The sequence below is a fragment of the Diabrotica virgifera genome, chromosome 8, assembly GCF_917563875.1.
Source record: "Diabrotica virgifera virgifera chromosome 8, PGI_DIABVI_V3a".
NCBI lineage: Eukaryota > Metazoa > Arthropoda > Insecta > Coleoptera > Chrysomelidae > Diabrotica > Diabrotica virgifera.
Genome location: NC_065450.1, coordinates 191,489,986 through 191,502,101, shown reverse-complemented (window position 1 = coordinate 191,502,101; position 12,116 = coordinate 191,489,986). Strand labels below are relative to the sequence as shown.

At 33.9% G+C, this 12,116-nt stretch overlaps 1 protein-coding gene across 1 annotated transcript in view; it reads left to right on the top strand.

The window, feature by feature from the left end:
• The window catches only part of LOC126889620 (gastric triacylglycerol lipase-like), an 80,523-nt gene that overhangs the window by 51,293 nt on the left and 17,114 nt on the right, over nt 1-12,116 (top strand). Inside the window, exon 5 of the mRNA XM_050658092.1 lies at nt 5,859-6,005. Coding sequence (XP_050514049.1) covers nt 5,859-6,005 — 147 coding nt within the window. The remainder of the gene's footprint in view (nt 1-5,858; nt 6,006-12,116) is intronic.

The following is a 12,116-nucleotide window of genomic DNA, read 5'->3' as shown; positions in this document are numbered from 1 at the left end:
TTAAGTTGATTGATTTTATTTTTGCTAAATAAAAATGTCAAGGATTGGTACCCTCATATTAAAATGTTAAAATACGTTACCGAATGTTTTATTTTTAAGTGCCTTTAACCTGACGTCAACTATAAACAATTTATTTGCACGGTAGCTCCAACAACTGAAAATCTATATATCATATGTCATATCAGATAAAAGAAAATTAAAAAGGTAAACGAAAAATGTCAAAATATACAGGGTGTCCCATTTAAAAAAAACATAATTATGGTTTATATTTCCTTAGCGAGACCCCATAAAAAAGTTTTTTGTACGCCACTGAATCCGTCCATAATATATCTATCAAAAGTTCATTTAAAGTTTTTTAAAATTTTTCTTAATAAAGAAGATCTGTAACCCTGTCGTTTTCGACAATTTTTCAATAATCGCCCAGTATCTCGATAATGTAAGGAGCTATTGATGATTTGATTAATAACCCGGTCTATATAGACATTTCAAATAACAAAAATTGCCGGAGAGCCAAATTTTGGCGGAGAGCTAGGGTATACCATAACAAATAAAGTTTAAAAAGTCCCCATCGATCCCATGTGTGCGTCAAAAGTTATTCAGGGTCAAAGGTCAAAATTTGAGACTTTTTGGATTTTTTTCGTAAACGGTAAGTTTTATCAAAAAAAAACCTTAAACCAAAGTTGTAGATCTTAAAATTCTCTACAAAAATAGTCCTTACTATTTTTTTCCTAAGAGTTGCCATTCCTGAGATATCGCGATTCAAAGAGTCACATTATACATGATATGCACACGTTTTCACACCACCTGTGAGGTAGTGTACTCGGCGCGTTTTTTTTACCGTGGTTTCCCCTGTAGGCCTACTCCACTAACTGTTTTGACAATTTTAGGATAATTTAAGGAAACAATACCGGTCAAGTTTTAGATATTACCTTATTATTGATATTGATTATTGATATTGCTATTGATTATTAGGTTAACTATTGTTTTGATTTCTTTAGATATTTTAATCAGATTCATATTCTTGAAAGTCTACTTCAACAGTCAAGTCTTCTTCGATTTCATCTTCTTCCTCTTCCTCTTGCTGGATGTTCAAAAATTGTTCAAATGTGACTGAGTCATTGGTCTCTTCATTAAAATCACAGAAGGCTTCCTCTGTTGTACTAAACTGGACATTTGAGCAAGACTGACCTTGGCAGTTGGTACACACTAGAGAACACAGCAACCCGACTTTTTTACATCCACATTTGGCACTACAACCTTTTTTGCAATTGCAAAAAATAGTGTTAAGGAGTTTTTCCGGAGCAGGTGGGAGTAAGGTTTTAATCGGTTCCAGAGTATTATCTATTAATTTCCAACCCCAGTCTTCTGGATTCAATTCATTGCCTAGCCATGTTTGAACTTGATAATATACTCGATACAAATGTTGAAAAGCAGATGCTGATGTTGGAGGAAGACATGATAGTTGTACTTGTTTCTTGTTTCGCGTATTTTTTACAAAAGTTAAGTATTGGTATTTATCAAGACAAATAATTTTTTTGGAGCTCCATAAACCGCAAGAAGAAAGCGAATTCCTTCCATAATTATTGTTTGCGGTGTAGAATTAAGTTCTGTAAAAACTTTACAGCAGTCAGTCAAATCTTTTTTTTTTCGAATAATTTAAGTACTGACGTTTTGCCCCTTCTGTACATTGCGGACGTAGTGTCGCAGCCGGTTATCGCATGTAAAAATAAAATGTACTTTTGGCATTTGGGATAAGCCGATAAATTATTCGAAGAATATATCTCTGTTCGCTGTTGAGCCCTTTCAGTTTTCAGAAAATAAATAACTTGCAGTAAATAAATAACTGGAGTCCTTGCAGTAATCAGTACCAACATCAACATCTTCACCTACTACAATTGTTGTGTTTGTTGCCTTAAATTTTTCAATTGCTGTCTCAATTATAAGGACATCTGCGTCATTTTTAGCTTGTTCCACTTCAATATTCACAGCTGTTAATTTGTCAGTTAACATGGAAATGAAACGAGATTTATTATTAATGTTGGCCAAAAATTGTTGTTGATTCGCTGGAACTGTTATATTTTCATCACAGATAATCTCGGAACCCGATGATGTTTTTGAAGTTCGACGACGTTGTTCTGCAGCTTTAATATTCTTTGTCGAGTCATTGTAGCCGTCAAATACCACTGTCACTGTACAAATAACGGTAACGGTACTAAATGGTAGACGCTTGTAATAAGTACTTATATTCACTTAAACTGAACCTTTAGTACTAAAAGAAACAGATAATATTATAAACCAGACCTACGGACAATACTGTAGCAATTGCCTATAATAGACAATCTGTTCTTTTTTAAACAATGGTATAGCCAAATGTTTTTCAAGGCCACGTGGATAGAGGAAATTCAGTTTGGGACTGATTACCTTTTGAAGAAATATTTTCAGAATAGTATAATATACTATATAAAAGAGACACAAATAGGCATTTATACTTGTCTTAAGGGCCACGTGGCTTATATGTGCATATAATGTACAAAGTAACTTTTAAAATCGCGATATCTCAGGAATGGTAACTCTTAGGAAAAAAATTGTAAGGACAATTTTTGTAGAGAATGTTAAGATTTACAACTTTGGTTTGAGGTTTTTTTTGATAAAACTTACCGTTTTCGAAAAAAATCCAAAAAATCTCAAATTTTGACCTTTGACCCCGAATAACTTTTGACGCACACATGGGATCGATGGGGACTTTTTAAACTTTATTTGTTATGGTATACCCTAGCTCTCCACCAAAATTTGGCTCTCCGGCAATTTTTGTTATTTGCCAAGCATTTTGATGTCTAAGTTGACCGGATTAAAGCAATCGTCACTTTAACGAAAAAAGAAGTCATTACATCTTAACTACTTTGTTCCATCTCCTCTAGTTTTCGGTATACACTGCAAAACATACCAATTTGGGACACCCTGTACACTGAAGATTATATATCATCAATGCGTCCTCGTTATTCTTATTTTATTTATAGCTGTTATAAACTGTTATTTTGAGGTGCAGTCAACTTTAAGTTTTCCATCCAGACCAATCTTCTGAGGCCTTTGATATTCCCTTCTTCTTCTTTAGGTGCCGTCTTCTTAGCGAAGGCTGGCAACGACTTCTGCAAAAGCTTCTCCATTTTGGGCTTTCCTTATTAAACTTTGAAAGTCTAATCCTGTCCATTCTTTGATGTTGCGCAGCCAGGTCATTTGTCGTCTACCCGTACTGCGTCTGCCTTTCATTTTCCCTTCTATAATAAGCTAAAGGAAGTTATACCTGTTGTGTCTAAATATGTGTCCAAGGTAAGATATTTTACATTTCTTGACAATTTCTGTGAGTTCACGTTCACTATTCACACGCCTTAAAACTTCTTCATTTCTAACGCGGTCGGTCCATGGGATTTTCAGCATACGAAGAAATACAGACATCTCAAAGCTCCCTAAAACATGCTTTCAAAACATGCTCTCATAACACTTTATCATGCGGTATGGTACATACATACTACATATCAAGATTACGGTAGTGAGTAACTGTCGCATCTTTAGCGACGTATTAGTGTACTATAATACACTAAGCATCACAATTAACGCACCACCTTAAAAATGGGACATATTTGATGTCTTGTGTTTCCTAAACCTGTTGTCCGATTTTAGTGATTTTTTAATACTTTATAGCTTTATTTTTCAAGAATATCGGTGTAGTAATATTGTTGCTAAACAGGTAAGTGTCATTGTATACCGGGTGTAAAAATGATAGTGTGTTTTTTTCCTCAAAGTTTGGAACACCCTGTGGAATATGCTAGCGTATATAAAATAAGATCTAAAAAAAGATCACATTAGGAATGAAGATATTAGAATGAGGATACATACTGTATATTCCAGTGTAGATAAAATTGAAACTAGACAACTAGTGTGGTATGGTCACGTGAAACGAATGAATGAAGGAAATATATGGCCAAAGAAAGCTTTAAATTACATATCACACCAAAGAAGAAGAAGGGGAAGACCTTCAGTTGCCTGGGAAGAAAATGTAGGGCACATCATGAAAGATAGAGTCATCAAAGAAGACGAATGGATGGACAGAAAACGATGGCGGTCTAAATGCGAGAAGCGGCAGAGGCTGTAGGAACCTCGCTGATAGATAGAGATATAAAATATTGAAATTAAAACTCAACTGTAGCCTTAGGCTTTCTTAACATTTTGCTTTTTGATTAATTCGCTTATGTTGGATAATAAAAAAGTTAGTTACTTTAACAAGTGTCTCTAAATAAGTGCGACAAACTTTAAGAGGTAATTCTGCATGAAAAAATAATGACCGTTTGCTTTATGAATATGTCCACAAATGCTTCGTTTCCGAGATACGGAATGTTGAATTTTTTCTTACTAACTGACGATTTATTTATTGCTTTAAAACCGGTTGAGATATATGGCACACCTAGTTCAATTGTGCCACAACTGCAAAAAATTCGAATTTTGGGTTAAGGCTGTAAAATATTGCCTATACAATGGCCCATCTAATGCAATACAGCCTGAACTAAAATATTGTTTTGGATAAGTATAAAGTAAGTTACTTCGGTATTTCACTGTAGGGTTTTTGGAGGTTTTAAAAATGCAATACGGCCATAACTGGGAGATGTGGCGATAATATACACTGCCACAATACAACCGGTATAATTCAATACGGCCACAACTGCAAAAATCAATTGATTTTTTCATTATATTGCCGCCGTATCTCCTAAGTATTGTTTTATAAATGACTTTCTTCACAATGCAATATAGCCATAACTATCAAAACAATTATCACGTTTTATTTTTAATAAATTGTAATAAGATCCAGCCAATAAGTGTAAAATTTACTACCTAAATTGTAATTTTGAAGCCAGTCACTCTCAAAATAAATTATTTACAGGGCATAACGCATTTACTACAGAACGTTTTGCTCATTTCTCGAGAATATTGTGTTTTGCACTTGTGGCACTATTGAACTAGGTCTGCGATATGTAAATGAAATTTAGTAGGTTTTAAGAGGTGGTTATTGCGCATTTTTTGACATACAATTAAGAATTTTATATTCACCATTGGCGTGCATACGGGTCATACTACTCATGCAAACGGTCATTATTTTTCATGCAGAATTACCCCTTAAAATTTGTCGCACTTATTTAGAAACACCCAGTATTGATGAAGAACGTTGCTAGTTGTTAACGTACCTAACTTTTTTATTATCCAACATAAGTGAATGGATCAAAAAGCAAAATGTTAAGAAAGCCTAATGCTACAGTTGAGTTTTAATTTCAATATTTTATATACGCTACAATATTCCACAGGGTGTTCCAAACTTTGAGGAAAAAACACACTATCATTATTACACCCGGTATACAATGACACTTATCTGTTCAGCAACAATTTTATTACACCGATATTCTTGAAGAATAAAGCTATAACATTAAAAAAAAATCACTAAAATCGGACAACAGGTTTAGGGAATACGACACATCAAATTTGTATGTCCCATTTTTAAGGTGGTGCGTTAATTTTGATGCTTAGTGTATTCATGGATTACCGTCGAAGGCCGGTACATGATCGATCGAGAAAGAAGATGCATTTGCCAATTTTTCTAGTGACGTTATTGGGTGTGAATCTGTCTTTTGAGTTTACTCCTCTTTGTGGTTTAAAAACAGGGTAGCATTACAATAAAATTTAAATATTGAAACCGCCATAATATAATTATTAAAACAGAAATTTGAGATTGTAATTACGTTAAAAAACCTACTTATTACGGGTTTTACACTATTCTTACTTTTATTTGTTTAATACAGTTTCTAATATTTTAGCCTTTCCTTAGATTACTGTGGAACGGAAAAATGTTCCCCCGTGAACAAGAGCCACTGGGGCTTTGTGCAAGTGGACCAATACAGTTCTTTATATGTTATAATCTGGCAGCCCCATTCTTAGGATACGATTTTAAAGGTGTATCTCCAGTAAGTATACAGTTTTTGTTGACATTTAACTACTGACGTGAATGTTTAAGGACGTAGAGTCTGACATGTGGTATATCATATCGTTGTCTCTTCTCCTTTGTTTTCAATATGAAGTTCTCTTAATATATCACTGTGTTTGTTTTTTTTTTTCATCAACTACGGAATGATTCTTCACACTGCTGTAGAAGCTGTAGAATAAAATACTGCTTTACCTAAAATAAAACTTAATTAAACCTAGCCTTTACAAAAATTTTTCATACCAGAATAAATTACCAACCTTTCGCTGCTAAAAAACATTTCAACTTCTTCTTCTTCTTCTTCTTCTTCTTCTTCTTCTTCTTCTTGCAGTACCGTCTCCTATCGGAGGTTGGCTACCACCGCGGCAATTTTAACTTTTGTTGGCTGCAGATCTGGACAATTGTACTGAACTGAACATTTCAACTAATATCACGCAAATTAAACAAGTGTATACTATAAGCATCTAAACCACGAGATTAAACTACGAAGATACAATCAAATGACAGAGTTAAACAAGAGAAGAGGAAGTAACATGGGCAGCTTCCGTTAAACTGGAGAAAGTCTTTATTCCCACGTGCTTGAATAGGAATGTCATTGAACAATGTGTACTACCAGTTCTAATGTATGAAGCGAAAAATTTAACCCTTACCAGAAAAGTAATCAATAAACACAAATGTGCCTTCTTCATGATTGTAATTATGGGCCATTCCACGAACATACGCCTGTTTTGGATTATTTCGACAACGAATATTTTACTGTGCAACATAATAAGTACGAAAGTAAATGGCGCTAATAATTATTCCAATAAACAACAATGTAATTTGCAATTTACTTTCGTTCTTCTTATTTTGCACAGTAAAATATTCGTTGTCGAAGTAATCCAAAACAGGCATATGTTCGTGGATTAGGGTATAGGTAGTTTTTTAAAATTAGTTTGCTCATGTACACAGTGTGGGCCAAAGAAAACAGTCAACCTCGATATTTGGCAGTATTTATTAGATTTTAAAGAAATGACGTAACAGGTCGATTTTTGATCTAAGGTGGACATATTTTTACGGTATTCACATCTGTCATTTGTCAACCTCCTTCCTTTCACTTCGTTCACCCCTTATTTTTAAATAGGGAGTAGGGTTCGTGTGCTAGCTCATTTGAAAGGTTATTAAATTTTCTATTCAGTGATATTAACCTTAACATAATTATTTATACAGGGTGTCCAAGAAAAAACTTATTTAATTAAATTAATTTCACACAAGAAAAATAATATATGTAATTTATTTAATTCGAAAGAATTGTTTTGCTGTCACAAAACAGAAAAAAAATGTTTTTTGATAAATAAACATTGCTTTTCGGTTGATTTCAATGTTCAAGCTGCCACCCATCTGCCTCTTGGCAGGTTGAATATTGAATTTAAGCAACAAACAATGTTTATTTTTTTTTTTTCTGGGGGCCGATCCTGACTGTATGTCGGAACGGTGTGTTTATTTTGGCTCTACAAAATAGTTCAAATTAAGTGAGAATAAATTTTCAAAATTTAACCAAACTTGGTGAAATTATTAGTGATCAATTGAATCTCAACTTTCCAAATTTGTAAGTACAGTTTTACTGTAATTTCCACAGAAAACATCTAATTAGTATTTAACATTATTGTAAATTTTTATATCGAAATCTGCTTGACGTTAAACAAAAACATTTAATTACCATCGACCTGTGTGTCCACTCGGCTTTTTTCCCAGCCGGGGACAGGTCCGTACTTAGAAATGTTAAAAAATCGATCAAGATGTCACAAAGCGGTGAAATAAATTTACCAGGAAATTCTCAAATGGATAATTCTACACCAAGAAGTTACTCTACCGCCCTTATTCAACAAAAACATCCCTCTAAGCGCCAGGCAATCATTTTTAATTCCATTGAAGATGCGAAAATACAAGATTACCTCCTTCCGCTGGGAAAAATCATTCATCCAAAAAATATACTATTCTGCTCTAGATTATCAAACAATAGAATATGTTTGTATTTATCATCTGAAAATATCGTAGAAAAATTCATGACTGAAAATAACGGCAACATCGTGGTTAATAATCAGATTATACAAGCTCGAAGGTATATAACTCCTTCCGAAAGAACTATTCTCTCTAATGTTTGTCCGTCAATTCCTCATGATGTATTAATTAAAGAACTCGAGTCCATGGGACTTGTTATTCAATCTACAATGTCCTTTTTAAAAATTGGTGCACCGTTACCTGAATTTAGTCATATAATGAGCTTCAGAAGGCAAATCTTTATCAGCCCAACAGACCTCACAATTCCAGAATCGTTTCTAATCAACTACGATAATACTTCATACAGAATATTCTTATCGAGTGGCAACTTGACATGTTACAACTGTAAACAAAATGGTCATACGGCAACTAACTGCAAAAACCCTATCAATCCAAACTCAAATCCTATCGCTTCGACCTCGGTAGAAAACATCCCAACATTCACTCCTCCAGAAATATCAACCAGCATACCAGAACCTATCAATCCAAAACCAAATCCTATTGCTCCAACCACAGCAGAAAAAAACCCAATATTAAATCCTCCAGAAATATCAACCATCACACCAGCATCTGTTTCAATTCAATCAGCTACCCCAACTACAAACAATCAACTGAACCCCAAAGAAACTGAGAGCGAATCAACTACCTTACATATGAATATTGAGTCTTCACAAAATAGTTCAAAAAGAACGATTGACGATACCTTAAGTCCTCCCCCGCCCCCTAATGATACCACTGATAAACCGATGTTTACCAATCCAGCAGAAATAGCACTTAATCCCAAGAAAAAGAAAAAACAAAATATAGGAAAATCTCTAGAAGCATTCATAAACCAGCAGTCGCCACCATTTGTTCTAAGCTATGTTCAGATAACAGACCTATTCGAAAACATAAAGAGTTCACCCGATCCACTTATTACCGTTGAAAATTATACAGATAACTTTACAGCTCTCATCGATATGTTAAACAAAATATATCCCTATACTGAAGACAGATCTACAAAGACCCGAAATACCAAATTAAGGAAAATTCTTCTAAAACACTTACAGATGCAAATCCCACAGGACCTAGTATCCGATACAGAAAGTGACTCCTCACAAACAAATCAATAAATAAATTTAATAAATTAAAATGGAATTTAATAAATTAATACAGTGGAATATAAATGGCTATTTCAATAATTTACCCATGCTACAGATCATTCTTTCAGAACAAAATCCAGATTTTGTATGTTTACAAGAGACCAATTTTAAACCAAATCAAAATATAATCTTAAGAAACTATGTTTGTCATAATCAAATAAGACTTAACCAAAACATTGCTAGTGGCGGTGTATCAATTTTAATTAATAATTCATATGACTCGATAAGAATACCTCTAAATACTAACTTAGAGGCCATTGCTGTCACCGTTATTGGGAAAACTAATATAAACATTTGCAACATATGTCTACCTCCTAGAGCAGTAATTTCCACAAACGAACTAGAGGATCTTTTTAAACAAATTCCTACTCCTCGAATCATTTTGGGTGACCTAAACGCACATAATCACATCTGGGGATCCGCATATAAAGATCAACGGGGTACCGCCATTGAAGAAATTATAGATCATCTTAATTTGTCTCTCTTAAATGACGGAAGCCCGACTAGATTTAATATAAGAACTGGAGAAGCTACACCACTTGATGTAACAATATGTGACAGTGATCTTTACCCACATTTGTCTTGGTATCCAATGCAGTACACATACAACAGTGACCATTATCCATTAATTATAGAAAACAATCAACATAAACGCACAACCCATTTCTCTCCCAAATGGAAAATAGATAAAGCCGATTGGAAGCATTTCGCCCAACAGATAGAATCATATATAAACAAGTGCTCGACAACAATAATTAATGTCGAAGAATGTCTAGACAATTTGACCCAAATAATTATTAAGGCAGCTGAAAACTCAATCGGTAAAACAGCTCCAACGAAACATTCAACACCAGTTCCATGGTGGAACGAGTCTTGTAAAAAGGTCATTAGAGAAAGTAAAACTGCCTTTAATAAATATAAAAGAAATAAATCACTTGAAAACCAACTAGAATATAAGAGAACTCGAGCCATAACTAGATTGACAATAAAGACAGCTAAACGTCAATCCTGGATTGATTATGTTTCTAAAATAAACAGCTCTACTCCTATGAGTGACATATGGAAGAAGATAAAACGAATATCGGGAAAAAGTTTAAATTTAAAAATCAACACACTAAATATTCAAGATAAGGTTATTACCTCCGACAACGAAATCGCAGAAGAAATGGCTAACACTTATAAACACAGATCTAGTAATACCCAGTATAACCAGAGCTTTATTACACTTAAGCAACATGAAGAACGTAATCTAATTAACTTCGATGAGATAGATAAAAGTCCTATAAACTCTCCTTTTTAATGGAAGAATACAACGAAGCCCTTAACTCATTTAAAGATTCGGCAGCGGGACCTGATGATATTCCGGTAAAATTTATAAAAAATTTACCTTCGAACGCTCACCAGTACTTACTAAGGTTATTTAATTTAATCTGGACTCAACATAAATTTCCACCAAAATGGTCAGAATCTATTATTATACCAATTTTAAAACCAAACAATCCAAAAAGTAATCCAAATGCATATAGACCAATATCTTTGACATGTGCTATGGGTAAATTAATGGAAAAAATTGTAAATAAAAGGCTTTTATGGACTCTTGAGAATCGAAACCTAATCATTCCAAATCAAAGTGGTTTTCGTAGAAATCGATCAACAATAGACAATATTTTAGCATTAGAAAATGACATACTTGAAGCTTTTGCTGTCAATCAAAAATGCGTCGCTATATTTTTTGACATCAGGGGAGCCTATGATGTCACTTGGAAACACCTAGTAGTCAAGAAACTACATAATTTAAATATCAGGGGACACTGCCTAGCGTTCATTAACAATTTCCTTACCAATAGATCATTCCAACTTAAAACTAATGGTATGCTATCACCAAAAACAAAACTAGAGAATGGTATTCCACAAGGATCAGTGTTAAGCCCTACACTTTTTTTAGTAGCAATAAATGATGTCCTAACCAATATGAACTTACCACTGAAAGGTCTCTTATACGCAGACGACCTTGTTATCTATGCGAGAAGTCAAAATATGGAAAACATCACGAATATGCTACAAACGTTCTTACATCAACTAGAGAAATGGTCGCAAAGTTGTGGGTTTCAATTTTCTACAGAAAAAACACAATTTATATTATTCTCAAAGAAAAGCTGCCCTAATCACCCTTCACTCTCATTATATAACAATTCGTTAGTTCGGAAAAATACTGTAAAATTTTTAGGAATGACATTCGACCAACATCTAAATTGGAAAGAACATATTAAGAAACTGGCAATCGAATACCAAGGAAGACTTAATATCATTAAATCATTGTCAAAAAAAGACTGGGGAGCAGATAGACAAACTATGCTCTCTCTCTACAGAACTCTAATCAGATCTAAATTAGACTATGGCGCGATAGCATATTCATCGGCTACTGAGTCTTCTCTTAAAATTTTAGATTCAATCCACAATACTGCACTCCGCATTGTCTTGGTAGCTTTCAGAACCACACCAATAGAAAGCCTGTATTGTGAAGCAGCTGAACCATCACTGTATTACAGAAGAATGTACTTAAAGTTAACCTATGCAATTAAATCAAATGCAAATCCTAATAACCACACCTTCAAATATGATCACCTTAACCGATTTTCAACATTTTTCTCCAATAAACCACGTCTACACAAACCTTTCTACCACCGAATCAAAATGGATCTCTCATCTCTTAACACCACCTTACCTCCTTGCTATCCTGTTGGTTTTGAACCTGCTACGCCATGGAATTTGGGAGTACCAAAAATAATTACCACCTTAACTTCATTGGACAAACATACTACTAACCATAGTATAATACATCAAAATCTGCAAAACTTATTATCAAAGTATACAAACTTCTCTCAAATATATACAGATGCTTCAAAATCAAC